The sequence below is a fragment of the Macaca thibetana genome, chromosome 1, assembly GCF_024542745.1.
Source record: "Macaca thibetana thibetana isolate TM-01 chromosome 1, ASM2454274v1, whole genome shotgun sequence".
Taxonomy (NCBI): domain Eukaryota; kingdom Metazoa; phylum Chordata; class Mammalia; order Primates; family Cercopithecidae; genus Macaca; species Macaca thibetana.
The window spans coordinates 35,899,308-35,913,594 of NC_065578.1; the positions used below are offsets into that span (position 1 = coordinate 35,899,308).

The 14,287-nt window shown below is 52.3% G+C and overlaps 2 protein-coding genes across 3 annotated transcripts in view; both read right to left on the bottom strand.

Moving 5' to 3' along the window:
* The window catches only part of MRPS15 (mitochondrial ribosomal protein S15), a 602,556-nt gene that overhangs the window by 391,793 nt on the left and 196,476 nt on the right, over positions 1-14,287 (bottom strand). The window contains exon 1 of one of the 2 annotated variants that reach the window (XM_050800409.1): positions 13,978-13,981. The exons of the other annotated variant lie outside the window; for it this stretch is intronic. The gene's annotated coding sequence lies outside the window, so the exon portion shown is untranslated. Of the gene's footprint in view, positions 1-13,977; positions 13,982-14,287 lie in introns of those variants that run through there. 2 annotated transcript variants of the gene reach the window in all.
* GRIK3 (glutamate ionotropic receptor kainate type subunit 3) overlaps positions 1-14,287 on the bottom strand; it is a 239,112-nt gene that overhangs the window by 50,301 nt on the left and 174,524 nt on the right. Inside the window, exons 6-9 of the mRNA XM_050798039.1 lie at positions 13,997-14,170; positions 13,255-13,398; positions 7,777-7,884; positions 4,453-4,566 (exon numbers count right to left, since the gene is read on the bottom strand). Of these exons, the coding sequence (XP_050653996.1) occupies positions 4,453-4,566; positions 7,777-7,884; positions 13,255-13,398; positions 13,997-14,170 (540 nt within the window). The remainder of the gene's footprint in view (positions 1-4,452; positions 4,567-7,776; positions 7,885-13,254; positions 13,399-13,996; positions 14,171-14,287) is intronic.

A 14,287-nucleotide genomic window follows, 5' to 3' on the forward strand; every position in this document is an offset into this window, starting at 1 on the left:
GTGTTGGGCTTGCCTGGCAGGCAGTTGAGCCTATGTGGGTCACGATGTGCACACAGCACAAATTCACCCATCAGTTAGTATCCAGATACCCGTGTGTAGCTGGTCCCACACCCACCCACACACCCGCAAGCATGCCCACATCGGCAGCCAAACGAATCTTGAACCTTCAAAAGCTGGGCCCCGAAGAGTGGGCCGGGTGTGTTTTCTCAGTGTGTGAGCTGAGGTTTGGGCAGATGAATTTTTCATGAGCTCGTGGAAGAGTGGAACCAGAACAGAGGCTGGGGCCGGGCGGCGAGAGGGTGGGGGAGGGCAGGCATCCAGGCTCCTGCTGCTGCTGTTTCGATCTCAGGAATGGGGAAGGCTGCCAGTGGCTCTGAGGGGCCAGAAAGGGCAGTGCCAGGGTTCTGTCCATCTGTCTGTCCAGGGTAAAGCATCTTTAGCACCTAACGCTGGGAGTTCAAGAGAGGGGAGAATAGTAGGTAGGCTTGGGGGCAGCTCACACAGAGCTGCTGCTTTCTGCCACACCGGATTCCTGGGAAAAAAAGGGGAGGAGAAACTCCCCCTCATCAGGGGTCTTGGATCCAGGCCCTGTTCCCTAGAGGCAGAGCAGTTTGATGTTGTATACTGGTACCTTGGGACCTGCCTGTCACTCAAAGTGCTGTTGCCCTGACAACATCCTCCCAGACAGGCTGAGGCTGTGCTCTCAGCAGGAGGTGCTGGCCCTACATTCAGGCTGCCAAGCATGGGGCTGGATTTTCAGCCACAGGGACTGGGGCTGGGCCAGGCTGGGCCACTCCCTGTCACCTTTTAGCTGTCCCAGAGAGCCTAAGCCTGAGAGCATTCCCTAGGGCTCCAAGGCATGCAGACCATGCTGAGCCTTTTGGGAATATTCTCTGGAGTATCTGGAGCAACTCTAGTTTCAGGGGGCCCTAGACCAGTCCTTGCATGGGAGCGAGCATCTCTTCTCTCCCAGGAGACTCCGAGGACACTTCCGGCTAGACAGACTTTCTTGGAGGCCCATGTAAAGACTGTGTCACATCCTCTGTCCCCATTAGGGATACTCCAGAGGTCATTCCCTCCATTCCCCTGCCTCCAGGAAGAGTAGGCTTCTCTCACTGCCCCATAGGGAGAAGCACACCTCACCCTCCAATGATCTCTGGACACTGGGGATGGAGAGAGCTGAATCATCAGTCACCCCCAGGCCACGTGAGTATTTGATACTACATCATGGGGTTAAGATGGTCAGTGGTCCCATCCATGGGCGGCGGGATATCTGCTTCAGGAGCTGAGACCATGGCCAAGGTAGAAGGTGAGGTGGTGGTTGATCTGGAGTTCTATATCTCAGTAGGAGACTAGAGCTATGAGGGACCCATGAAGCTGCAAACCCTAATGCCTCCAAGGGCCAGCTGAGAAACACAACTTTAAGAAGCAGCCCAGTGTAAACAAATAGGGAGGGCTAGGGGCAGAGTGAGGGACTGTGGTGAGCCAGGGAATGGCCATGAACCTGGAAAGCATTCAAAGGCAAATTAAGTTTGTAACACAACAGCCTGTGTTAGAGATCACCCCTGTGGCCATGGGCAGGGGTCTTTGGTGAAGTTCAGGGCTCTGCCTATGGACAGAAGTGGAGGTTTTCTCAAGATCTCTCACTCTGCATGCTGTATTCAAGCTGAGTTCACTGGGGACTGGATTTGTAATCAATAATAATGAATAACAATAGCAGCTGTCACTTAGCACTCTGTGCCACTTTATTAATCATTCATCCTCTGAACTCTACGAAGTAGGTACGACTATTATCACCTCCCTTTTTCAGGTGGAGAAACTGAGGCACAGGGCGGGTAAGCAATTTCTCAGGTTCATAAGGCAAATCAACATCAAAGCCAGGACTCCACCCCAAAGGTCTGTGTTTTTGATCATCAAACTGTTCTTTCCTCATGTCCTGGTGCCACTGCCTGTCCCAAAGAGCTGCTGGGGTTGTGTCTGCCCAGATGCCTTGCAGCTGAAAGGCTGTGGGACAGATGGAGCTGTGACCAGGCTACGGGCCAAGACAGGTTCTCTCCTTTCGTAGCCCTGGGGTTCCTAGGAACCAGCAGGATACTGGGAATGCAACCTCTGGGGACTCAGTGAGCACAGCAGGTCAGGGATCTTTGCAAGAAGCTGCAAGTATTGACAGAGAAGCTGTAAGTACTCACAGGTCAAGAGCATGGGGTGTCTCCTGGATTCTGCCTCTGCTTATGTAGCAAAAATCCCCCGTGCCTCTGCAGAAGGGTTTTATGCCCTTGAAATCAGGCTGCTGCCATTTTAATAAAATTTAACCCCATGGTCTTTCAAGGTGCTTATATTTTGTATCCTTTTGGTATATTATCTTTAGCTTGCCTCTTACTGTTCAGAGTATTGTTTTGTGACTGAATCACCTTAGCTCATTTAATCATCTCTCTTCCTAATCTCCGAAATCATCCTAGTTTTACCTTTTTTTTAATCTTGCCTTGTGAAAAGTGTTTTATTTATATCTCACATTTTATGCAGCTCTGCTTTTAATCTTTTACCACCTTTTTATTATTTTATTTTTACCCTTTTATATTTTAGCTTTGTCACACTTTTATCCTTTCGCTTTTTGACATTTGGGTGTTACATTTTTTACCTTGTCTAGTCAGAGCTGTAAATTATTTAATTTTTCATCTTTCTTACTATCTTTCCTTTTTATCTCATTCCTTATCTTCATTTTCTCTTTATTATTTTCCTTTTAACCTTTTTATTTTGTTCTCTTTTTAACCCTCCTTTATCTTTTCTATTTTTATCCACATCAACATCCCTTTAATTGCACATTAGTCTTCACCCTAATCCCTTTGCTCTTGTTATTTGTTTATTTTCATCCTTTACATTTTTACATCACAGTTTTTTTTTTTTTTTTTTTTTTTTTTTTTTTTTTTTTTACCCTGTTCCTCTTGAGACATTTTTGCTTATTGGTTTTAGTAGACTGATTTTTATATTTGTTTAGTAAACAAAGTTGATCAATAAAGGCCAGCAGGATGTGTGGTTTTAGGGAAGATGCTAGTAGGGGTCTTGCTCCAAAGAGGGGGACAGGTGTCCCCCGAGACCACCTCCTCAGGCTCTGTCAGCAGCTTTTCTGGCGCTACCGTGAGATCTCTATCATCTTTAGCTCAGATCCTCTCAATCATCCTAACCCCGAGGGCTGATGGTGAGACTCACAGGCTAACATTTATCTCTGGATGCTGACAGGATGCCTGGTATCTGCCGCTCCCTGGGCTACCTGGAAGAACGGCTTCTCCCCCGTTACTTCCCTTCCTGTTCCATGACATCTGCCACCCAGCCACCAAGCACATATACGGTGAATCATCCCAGGGAGGAGGACCTAAGACCACCCAGTAGGGCATGGTTCAGCTGCCTCTGGGGGCACGTGGGTGAGAACAAGCCCCATCTGAGCACCGTGGAAGGGGCCAGGTATAGGGTGACCAGTCTGGCCCTAGTTCTGCTCCAGGGCAACCTCACTATATCCAAACCAGGTTGAGCTCTCTTTTGTGTAGAGGATTGACCCCAGCATGTGGTCCTTATAAACATATTTGCTTTATTATAAGTAGGAGCTGACTAGAGCCAGCATTGTCCTCAAAGGGTCTTCAGTCATAATTCACCAGGCTGTGACTGGGCTGCCTCTCCCCAAGATGGCCCGACTTGGGCCCCCAAAAGCAGGGCTGTGTCCCTGAGAGGATCTGTCCTGAGTCTCTGGATACCACTGAGGCCTTCCAGGAGGGACAGGCACACATGGAGCGGGCACAGCACTGGCAGCACAAGGAGGCCAGCAGCCTGGGTCTGTTCTCCTGCCCACGTGTGAGCTCAAAGGTGCAGAGAGCCCATGGGAGGCCCCCAGAGTTGCTTCTTGGGTTGAAACGGGTCAGGAGAAGGCAGTGCTATTCAGTTGGGGAATGGAGAGAAGATGGGGTGTGATTCCAGTCAGGGGGTGTGGCGGTGGTTGACAGCTCTCAGAAGGGCCACCGTAGAATGCGGCATGTGTACAAGCTCCCAGCACCTGCTGGGCTCTCGAGGTGTGGCCACAGCACCCACCCCAGCTGGGGTGACTTGTTGGAAAAGTTTTTGCCTGGGAACTGGGGTGGGAGAGGCAGATCCTCACTGAGGTTGCAATGGGCAGTCAAACCTCCTTAATTCCACTTAATATCCAGCGTGGTTCCTACTCAGACGTCAAGGAACTGGGGAGTGAGTGGGAGTGAGATGCAAAAACACAGCAGCTTCCGCCCGTGGCAGTGAGCAGCACTGCTGCACTCCAGCTGCTCTCTGAAAGCTTTCTACTGACTCTAAATGTCTCCACCTACCTGCAGCCTCCATCTTCTGGGTGGAGGGGATAGAGGGGACTCTTCAGCCCAAATGGCCACCCCACCCCCAGGTTGGACAGTCCTTCCTGCAGGGGCTGCAGGCTCTTACCAGCACTGTGGTGACAATGAGTGATCTGTTTGTCAGAGAGTCGGTGACATTAGGACCTCGGCCTTTGGCAACCTCTGTGATGTTGAGCCCGTCGGCAGGACTCCACACTCCAACCTGGATGGACAGACAGACAGAAAACAGGGTGTCGAGTTCTTGGTCTACCCATCCTTCCTCCATATCGACAATGAGACCTTCATCTCATTCCCATTCATCATGAGCCTCATTGTCATGATCATCATCATCATCACCACTGCCACTGTGTTTCCAGTTAACCGCTCTGGACAACATCCCTGCTGCTCTCCCTCCTCTCCTGACGAGGGTCCCAAGGTGTTGAATCCCCGAATTCTGCCACCTCCCTTGATGGCAAGCCCATCACAGCTGAAGGGAAAAATACAGAGAGAGACAGCAAATGTGAAGGCAGCCACAAGGGTCTCAGGGCTGAGCAGCTGCCAATCAGGGGCTGGAGGGAATCAGGGGTCTATGGTCAGTTTCAGGTCCTGCCTTGGGACACAGTCTTTGTGGCTGTTTGGGGGTGGCAGCACAAGGAGGGAATGGACCTCACTGGGAAATGCTGCTGGGTTTGGAGGCGGTTTGCTTTGTGGTTTTACGTTTAAAACTGGCAGACACCCAGACCGAGGTGGAATAATCTCTCTCCCTACCTCGTCCTTGTGGATATTAGGCCTGAGGCTAGAGGTAGAGAAGGAAAGGTCAAGTTTAGAAATCATCCTAAAGCCCTGGGCCTCTTGAAGATCATTTTTGACCCAACTCTGGCCAGCTCTGCCTGATCTCAGCTCCTCTCACTCAAGGAAGGTTTCTGCATGCCCACTCTGTCCTTGGCCCAGTTGGGGGGTACTCAGGACACTTAAATCAATTAAACAGAGAGGCTGAATGCAAACATCCCATTAAGAGAGCTGTGCAGAGCAGATAGCAGAGAGACATGTAATTATGCTTCGGTAATTCTGCCTTAATCCTCCCAAAGCCACCGGTTGGAGCTGGCTGGATCAGCTATGACCCGGCTTAGCAAACAGAAGTGATAATACGAGAGGCAGAGTGGCTGTGTGTGGGAGCTCAGCATCCTCTCAGGGCAGGATCCCTGCCTACGTAGACCACCCAGGGCCATGAGGAGAGGAAACAGGCAGACGGCATCAAAGAGGCTCTTCTTTTAAGTGGGCTGAGCTCAGAGCCAAACTCAGCTTGAGCGTGCCTAGCAGAGCACCTGGGTGCAGGAGGTGCTCGGCAAACATCTGTTCAGAGGCCACATGAAGAGCACAAACCTTCACTCCAGCAAGCATCTACTGAGCTCCGACTGCATGCCCTGTTAGATTCCAGGTGCTATGGGGATGTGAGGCCAGTTAGGACTGAGGAGGACCCAGCCTGTGGAGGCTCTGTGCTCACAATCTGGGTGGCTGTGACTCGGGGCTTCTGGTGAGTGCCTCTGGCAGGCTAACCTCTGCCCAGGGATAATAGAGCTTTTCTTGAGTATTAGCTATGGCCAATTTGAACCAGCTGCCTGGAGGGCTGTTTGGAGAAGATTTTTGCAGGTGGGCTCAGATGGAAAGAGTACTCGAATGACGGATTATTGATGCCTTTTATGGCACGGGGCGGGAAGTAGTGGCATACGTGCCACCTAATTGCCCTCCCTAGAATTTTAGGTTATCCCTAGAGATGGGTAGCTGAGAGAGCAAAAGTGGGACAGCTGCTTGAGTGAATACTGCATTCACTCTAGCACTGCCAGAGGAGGAAGTGTGCTCTCCATCACTGCAGGAGCTTAAATAGAAGCTGGACGATCTCTTGATGAGAACTCACAGAGTCTGTGTAGGGTTAAGCAAACTGGCCCCGATGATCTTAGGAGAGGAGGCCATAACCCCTGTTATTAAGGGACTGATACTATATATGGCGTGAAATAATTACAGAGTAATAGGGAGGCTTCCCCAGCCACCTCCTCCCCTGCACAGTGGCTCCCATGAGTCGCTGGGAAAGTCGGGAGAGACTGGAATAACTGTGGCCACAGGTACAAGGAGGACAGCATTGAGCTAGGCAGAGCCAGGCCTTTGCCTGAGGGACAGAGGTCACATCTTGCAACCAGGGCAATTGTGTGGGCAATAGCCTGGAGGTACAGGAGGGAGGGAGCGTGATGGAGCCATGGGGTATGTTTCAGGGAGATGTGGAAACGAGGCCCAGAGAGGCCACTTGGTGCATTTCTTGGAGAGCTGAAGTTTAATGACTTGGCACTAGGGAGCCATGGGCAGTTTTAGAGCAGGGCAGAGCTGTGCTTGGGGAAGCCTCATCTGTGTGTATACTCCGGATGGCTGGAGGGCTCAAGAACCAGAGCGGCATGTTAAAATAATCCACATAAAAGGCTTGAACCTGGGCACTGCCAGGGTGGAGAGGACAGAAATCAGTCTTGAGGCCCAGAGGCATCTGAAGTGGCCCCTCCACTCTGCTGGCTTCTGCTCCCTACATTTCATAGACAACAACTTGCAGGGTTGTGGAGGTTCCCTTGTGGCTCCCAGGAACCCACTTGCTGGGGACAGAGTGTGGCTGAGCCCCCGGACGCCAGGTCCCAAGGGATGCTGTGAATTGAGGGCTCATATTAAATCTCCCTTCTTGGCCCAGTAGCCTGACATTGACAGAATATGCTGAAGGTTCCCAGGGACTGGGATTGGCCTTATTAAAACATCTCTATGTTAGCCAGATGGGAGGCCCCAGCCCCAGGCAGGCCCACTTTCCTGGTCCAAACTCTCTGGAATCGCAGAGGCCTTAGAAGCCCAGAGCGAAGGAACTCAGAATCCATGTGCTTCAACTTCTTTCCAAGGGTAAGAATCACCTTCAGTCTCCCAGACAAGCAACGGCTCTATCTTTGCTTAAATGTCTCCAGTGACAGTGAGCTCACTACTCAAAGGGGAGACACTCTCTGGTTAGAAAGGTTTTATGTTTTTTGTATTCTTAAATTTTTACCCAAGAACATGTCTGTCCTTCTGCTCCATGACAGCCCTGCAGGGGCTCAGAGACAGTCCATCCACCCCATGGGCCTTGGTCATGCTTCCCAGGTTAGGCATCCCTGGCGATCCTTACGCACAGAGTGACACTGTGGGTGTCTGCCACAGCCAGGCCACTGGCTTCTGTACCCTCCAGTCCAACCAGGCCTTCCTGTTCTCTGACGGGTCCCCAAGAGCTACAGGCTACACTGGACTGAGTCAATCCCTGAGGGGCAGCTGGACTCTGTCTTGCCCCTTGCCTCTGGGCCTCTGCCTGAGGTCTGCCCTAGGAGATTTAAGAAGCCCCTGCTCCTCCGCCTGCCCTCCCTCTCCTGAGACCACGCACCTTCTCCAGGCCATCCTCTTTCAGGCTGATGATGTCCAGATCAAAATCCGTCCGCAAGCCACTAGTTTTGTTGAAAACAATTCGTCCAGTTAATCCTTCCCATTGAGCCTGCGGAGGGGAGAGGGCAGAGCGGCAATTCCTTGGGCTCATAAATCATCATTCGGTACAACTGTACAATGCTTCATTTTAATTACTCCTTGCACTGATACTGTTCCCCCAAGACCATGATTAATTAATAATCACCTCCATCATTGCTCGGGCTGCGGTGCGAGCCAGCGATTTCCATAAATTCTATTATGCTCTTTAGCCAGCTTTACATTTGCACCTTCTCGTGTACAACATCGATCTTGGATGCGCTCAAATGAGTCCCTGCCCTGAAGTCATGGGAAGGGGGAGCCCATGTCAGATCCTGGGAGACAGGCAGGGAAGCAGGCGGGCAGAGGTGGGGCAGGCAAGGCCTGCCAAGAAGCAGAAAAGCCAAAGGGCCAAGCTGGCCTTGGCTGTAGAACCAGATGTTTGGCGTAGCCCCTTGAAAGGCAGGGGAGACTGAAATCACCCCCCACCCCCGCCTCCCAACTCCAGTCCCATGTGTGTTGTGGTTAAGAACTCCGGGGTCTGAATGCTGGGTCCAACCACAATTAGCCATGTGACCTTGGGTATTTCATTTTACCCCTCTGCCCCAGTTTCCTCATCTGTAAAATGGAACTAATCATTGCATCCATCTTACCAATGCTGTAAGAGTGAAATGAGATAAGCCATATAAAATACTGAGAATGGTCCCTGGCACAAGATGAACCCTGAATACATGGTAGCTTTTTGTTATTTTTGTATCGTCATTAGCATCATTAACACAGAGACAGGCAGGCAGAGGTTGGGGCAGACCTAAAGTGGGAAAAGCTCCATCTTCTACATCAGGGGTTGGCATACTATGGCTGGAGGGTCAGCCTGGCCCCTGGCTGATTCTGTAAATGGTTTATTAGCTCACAGCCATGCCCCCGTGTTTACATACTGCTTTTGTGCTGCAACTGTGGAGTTGACTAGTTGCAGCAGAGACTGTGTGGCCTGCAAAACCTAAACTATTTTCTATGTGCCCCTTTACAGAGAAAGCTTGCTGACTTGATTCTAGATAGCATCTTTCCTGCGGGCCGAGAACATTGAGTCTACAAGGTCCTTTCACATTGTTCACGCCTTGTAACCTCCACAGCAGCCTGGGAGGCGGCCACGCAAGGATCATGGTTCCCACTTTACAGACGACGAAGCAGACCTCGGGGGGGGGTCATGGGTTGTCCAAGCTCACAGAGTAGAACAAGAGGCAAAGCCAAACTAGAACCTGGGATCCCAGGGCCCCACACCTCAGTCTGGACCTGTTTCCCTCCTCCAAGAACTTAGGATGGCAGCTGGTGCACAGTTAAATACCCGAGCCTTCTGTGTCAGTGGCAAGAACAAGGCCCACACATCCTGGAGTCCTTGGGAACAAATGTGGGCTTGGGAGCAAGAGGAGGGGAGAAAATCTGGGAGCTCACACAGCCAGACTGGGCCAGAGAGAGGGTGGGCGAGGGAGGGAGGATATCCGGAGAAGAGGCACGGGGCAATGGAAGGAGGTCTGAGTAGTGGGAGCCTGGCTCCCAGTCCTTGCTTTGCCGCATTGCGTTCCTAACCACTCCGAGCCTTGCTCCCTTGCAGATTCTGAATGGGGCTCCACAGCCTCTCCCTGCGGAATGCCCCCAGCACCCATGCATACACTCACAGTTCAACCCACAAGGTCATGGGTCCACAGTTCCCTGGAGTTTTATTGACAAATCCCAAATGAAAATCCTTAGACATCTCCAAGCACATGGGCAGCTCTAAGACACTTTTACAGGTAAATGGGTAGGTGGGTAAATGTGCATAAAAAATCAGGCAGTGGGGCCATGCTTTGGAGGAGAGGAGGCTATAAAACCAAAGTGGTTAGAAAGTGGGCTCTGCACAAACAAAGCAACCACTCTGAGCTTCAGGAAGAGAGAAATTACCTACTTCACAGGTATGAAAAGGCATATAGAGTGCTGGGCACAGTGCCTGCATACACGATCACAAGGACGTGACAGAGGTTATTATTTCTCCTTCGTGCCTTCCCTCTGTTCAGCTCCCTTAGATTAGGGCTGGCCTCTGGCTGGGAAGGGAGGACCAGTCACTTGGGCCCTGGCCCAAGGCTCCAGTAGAAAGCTGGTCACAGAGGGCTATTATCCTTCCCCACATGAGCTCATTCAGTTCTCACTGTGACCCTGCCAGCTGGGCATCAGCATTGCCCCCATGTTCCAGATGTGGACACTGAGGCTCAAAGAGGGACTAAATGATGCAGGTCTCAAGTATTGGGTGGGACAAGACAGATTTGCTGCAGTAGCAGCACTGAAAGGCCTGGGGTCGAGGCACCCAAGGTGGAGTCGGGGAAGCTTACATGGCGCCTAGGGAGCTGGGGACCAAGGGGTCGGGAACAGAGATTAAAAGATGCATCAGAGAAGGTAAAAGCCACTGTTTATGACTTCACAGGGAAGCTCAGCTTCCCTCAGGCTGGCTCCCCAGTCCCTCCGTCTTCTCTCCTCTGTGGGCCCCACGCCCTCGGGCTATCTCTTGGCACCCAGGGGAAATCACAGCAGGTGCCTTCAAGCCTGCACTGTGAGGAGAGCCTTCCTGCCTGTCAGCTACAGAGGCATTAAATGCCAGCAGGTGCACGGCCTGTCTGTGGGCGGGTGGGCAGGGCAGGCCAGGGAGTGCAGACAGCTCCTCCCCGTGACATTTCCTGCGCTGCCCGCCCCCTCTAGCCACCGCTCAGGACTTGCTAAATGAAAGATGCTTCACACGCTCTGAACTCCGGCCTGGTATCTTCCAGCTCCGCTCAGAAATGCCAAGTCTTTAAAATGATTTACTGTCATGCAATCAGATGGGGAGACGGGCAAGTTGGAAATGGTATGAGGGAGGACTGTGCTGGGCTCAGGCAGGCATCTGAGCTTTGGTTGTGGCCAGCTGTGGGACCACAGGCACCACGGGGCTACTCTGGGCCTTGGCCACGTCCATGGACCTAAAATGGAGATAGAATAAATGTTTCTGAAAGAGTTCTGTAAGGGAATGTGAGCAGTGAGGGTCACTCATTGGGCCTGGGAAGGAGAACAGAGCTCCTTTTTCTATGGCGGGCAGTGGTGAATCTGCTCCCCTCAGAGACTCACAGCTGAGCCTCAAAATTTCCAAGGGTTGAGAGGTGAAGTGTGAACAGGGTGGGTGTCCCTGAAACAATGTGGCCTGGAGATCTGGTAGTGGAACCCCATTAGCAAACAGGAAGGCACAGTGATAACAGTAGCGATAGCGGACGTTAACGGTGACGGCAGCCAACCTGTTCAGCACCTGCTATGAGCCAGGTGCTGTCCCTAGTGTGACACACGTGCTGAAACTCACTAATCCTCAGAACAACCCGATGATAAGGTGCTATTGTTATGTCCACTGGATGGAGGAGGACACTGAGGCACAGAAAGCTTCAGTAGCTTGTCCGAGGTCATGCAGTTAAAAAGTGGTGAAGCTTCCAAGTCACTTTTGTCTGGCTCCTAAGGCTCCCAAATTTCCCGATTGAGCCAGAGGAGCAATAGGACCAAGTTGCGGCCTGGGACACTGAGACCCTCACAGTGGCCTCACACACGGCTGCTCAGCAGGAGGCCTGCTGAGGAAGGGGGTGCAGGGGGCTGAAAGTCAGGAGTTCCCTGAGAGCAAGCCAATGATTGCCCAGCCAGGGCCCTGCTCAGGGCATTGGACAGTGGGATGTCCTGTGCAGTTTTGAGGGATGAGAAGCTGGATGAGAAGGGATCATCAGGCCCTCCTATACCAAAACATCTGGGACTGGAGTCCCTTCTAGGGGTGAAGGAACTATAGCCAGGCACTGAATTGATCTCTTACAATAACTGTGAGGTGGAGTTTGCCAGGTGTGGAAACTGACTCAGAGATGTCCCGTAACTTGTCTGAAGCCACACAGCTGCGAGGAGGTAGAGATGAGATCCAAAGGCACATGTGTGGTGCCCTAAAGCCTGTATCTTATCCACACTGATTGTTCTACTGTGTGAGAGGAGCTGTACTTGGTCTCATCTGGAAGCAGCAATGGTGAACTTGGGACGTCAGGGGAAGCTGCCCTTCCTCAACCCCCTTCCAAGGTGGGGAGTTTCTCTGCTGTTTGCTCTCGTAGAGCTATCTTCCTTTACATATGGGATTCTCTCCATTAGTGCTGTGACCTGATGAATGCCTCCCTCTCTAGGCTCTGCGTGTGCACAGGCGAGTGAGTCTGTTTTAGCCCTGTTGGACCCCCAGGGCGTAGCTGGGAGCCTAGAACCCAGTTGCCAGTGACAAAGTGCGATTGAATAAATGAGTGTGCTCCTAAGAAGGCAGCCAGCTTCACTTCTGGCCCACTGTGATTGTTACAGAGAGCTCATCTATCCTTTCCATCCGGAGTCCTTTCAGAAGGCTTCCCCCACTGCCCTTGGTGTTACCTTGGACATGGTCACTCCCTCTGGCCCAGGATAACTCTGCCTAGATCTCGTTGTCCCGAACTTTGTCTATCATCTGCTGGGATTTGACTCTGGCCAGGTCCTGGGTTAGGTGCTTTGCACATAGTTTTTCACTGTCTTCCCAACACCGCCTGGAGGCAGGCACTCACTATACCATACTGAAGATCAAAGAGTTAATCATCTCACCCAAAGTCACGCAGCTAGTTGTCATGGAGCCAGGATGCAAGTTCCGGCCTTAATGTTCCCCATCCATAAAATGAGGACAATAAGCCCTGCCACCCAAAGCTTACGAGGACAGGGGCAGATGGAGAAGCCTTTGAAATAAAAGTAGGCACTGTGTGTTCCAAGGTCTTGGCAGCAGGACAGGTTCCATGTTCTCTGGTTTCTCTAGAATCAGCTCCATTGATGGGGTTTTCCACAAGAGAGCTGGTGCCAGCAGAGGTGCGTCCCAGTGAGGGTGCTGGCTGGGAAGTTGGTCAGTGGGCCCATGATGTGAAGATGAGTTTGTGGGGCTGATTATTATGTATTGACCCTCCTCCTGCACTAAGCACTTTCCAAGCAATGTCTAACTTCATCTGACATGCCCATGAGGTAGGTTACGCTTCATATACCCATTTCACAGATGAGGTGACTGAGGCTCAGCAAGGCTCTCCAGCTTGCCCAAGGTCATACAGCCAGGAAGCAAACACCCACATCTGTTGTACTTTCGAGCCCATGCTGTATCCTGCTGGCACTGCTGACCACCTGCTGCCCAAGATGTATGCCCCTCAATCATACCATAAGCTTGGTCCTATGGAGCCCATTTTCACATGGGAAACTGAGGCTCAGAGACATGAGGCAACTTGCCTGAGGTCACAGGAATGAGAATCAGTCCTACCTGACTCCCAGACCACTCTGCTGCTCTGCAGGGCCCACAGCCCCGGGGAGACAACCCTGGCGGGGGCTGCGGGGCACTTACCTCCTTGATGAAGTTCATGAAGCGGCCGCCAAAGCGCCAGGCCTTGTGCCGATGGCACTGTAGGGAGTTCACGGTCATCTGTGGCGCCCGCTGGTAGCACACGGACACGATGTGGACAGCGTCGTACAGTAAGGCTGCATCAGTCTGCAGGGAAGGGCCTGCCTGAGAGTGGCTCCCAAGGTCCTCTAGTCCTCAGCCCACCCTGTCCTGTCTCCCGTCTCCTCCCCTGCCACAGGGACATGATGTCCTGGTGAGCAAACAGGCCTGGAGGCCCTGGAGGTGACTCTGTCCACGCCTCTGAGGAGTGGCCAGGCTTGGTTGACTCTGCTGCTCTGCAGACACCCTGAGCACCACCCTCTGCAGCTCAGACCTTCTCCTGCCCACCCATTCCACCCCACCTCTGACACCTAGGCCCTGACCACACCTTCTTCTTTCTGCCTCCTCGGCCTTCACACCTGTGTGTCACAGCCTGAGGTCCTCTGTGACCAGCATCTCTGGGCCTTATTCCTGTTCTCTGTGACCTTTTGCTTACATGTCTGGATCCCCATCAGATGGGGTCCCTTGGGGAGGGACTGTCTGTTTCACGTTTGTGTCCCCAGTCCCTAGCCTGGGGTCTGGCTGACACATGGAAGGTCTCAAGAAGAGAAGTGGTGGAGGGAAGAAAGAAAGAAGAGGAAGGAGAGAAGAAGAGAAGGCAGGCAGGTGGGGAGCCCCTGGAATTCGCCCCGCCCAGCCGCCGTACCATCATCACTCCGTCCAGCAGGCCAGACTCGGCCCGGGGAGCTGCCTGCAGTCGCTCCATGGACCACTTCTCCACAATGGCCGAGACGTGTGGGTTGTCCACGTTGAGAATCCGGAATCCCGTCAGGTTCACGCCTGAGTAGCGGTAGGGCTCCAGGTCTAAAGCATAGAGATCCTGGATAGAGAGAGGTTTGTGTAAATCAAGGCATGCACACTACTGAGAACTCAGCCCCACCTCCTACCCACCCCCTAATCAGGGTCGCCCCAGGGCCTGAGGTCACAGCTCCCTGCA